The sequence below is a fragment of the Penaeus monodon genome, chromosome 24 (assembly GCF_015228065.2).
Source record: "Penaeus monodon isolate SGIC_2016 chromosome 24, NSTDA_Pmon_1, whole genome shotgun sequence".
In the NCBI taxonomy this organism is placed as follows: Eukaryota; Metazoa; Arthropoda; class Malacostraca; order Decapoda; family Penaeidae; genus Penaeus; species Penaeus monodon.
The window spans coordinates 26,956,456-26,956,696 of NC_051409.1; the positions used below are offsets into that span (position 1 = coordinate 26,956,456).

The following is a 241-nucleotide window of genomic DNA, read 5'->3' on the forward strand; positions in this document are numbered from 1 at the left end:
GTGTGTTAACTTTCATCTTGCTTTTCAGGAAAGCTGGCATACAATGGACTCCTAAACTTCGGCAAATTTGATGACCTCACTTACGAGATCTGGGAGTTCATTCCATTCCTCCTGATGGGTATCATGGGCGGCTTGCTCGGTGCTTTGTACAACCACATCAACTACAAACTCACCGCATTTAGGATGAAGTGAGTCCAAATTCTGTGTATGGAGATCCGTGGTTTGACTTTGCAGTGTGCAG

At 45.2% G+C, this 241-nt stretch overlaps 1 protein-coding gene across 1 annotated transcript in view; it reads left to right on the plus strand.

Moving 5' to 3' along the window:
• LOC119588700 (H(+)/Cl(-) exchange transporter 7-like) overlaps positions 1–241 on the plus strand; it is a 25,784-nt gene that overhangs the window by 15,822 nt on the left and 9,721 nt on the right. The window contains 1 exon segment of the mRNA XM_037937338.1: positions 29–188. Within this exon segment, the coding sequence (XP_037793266.1) occupies positions 29–188 (160 nt within the window).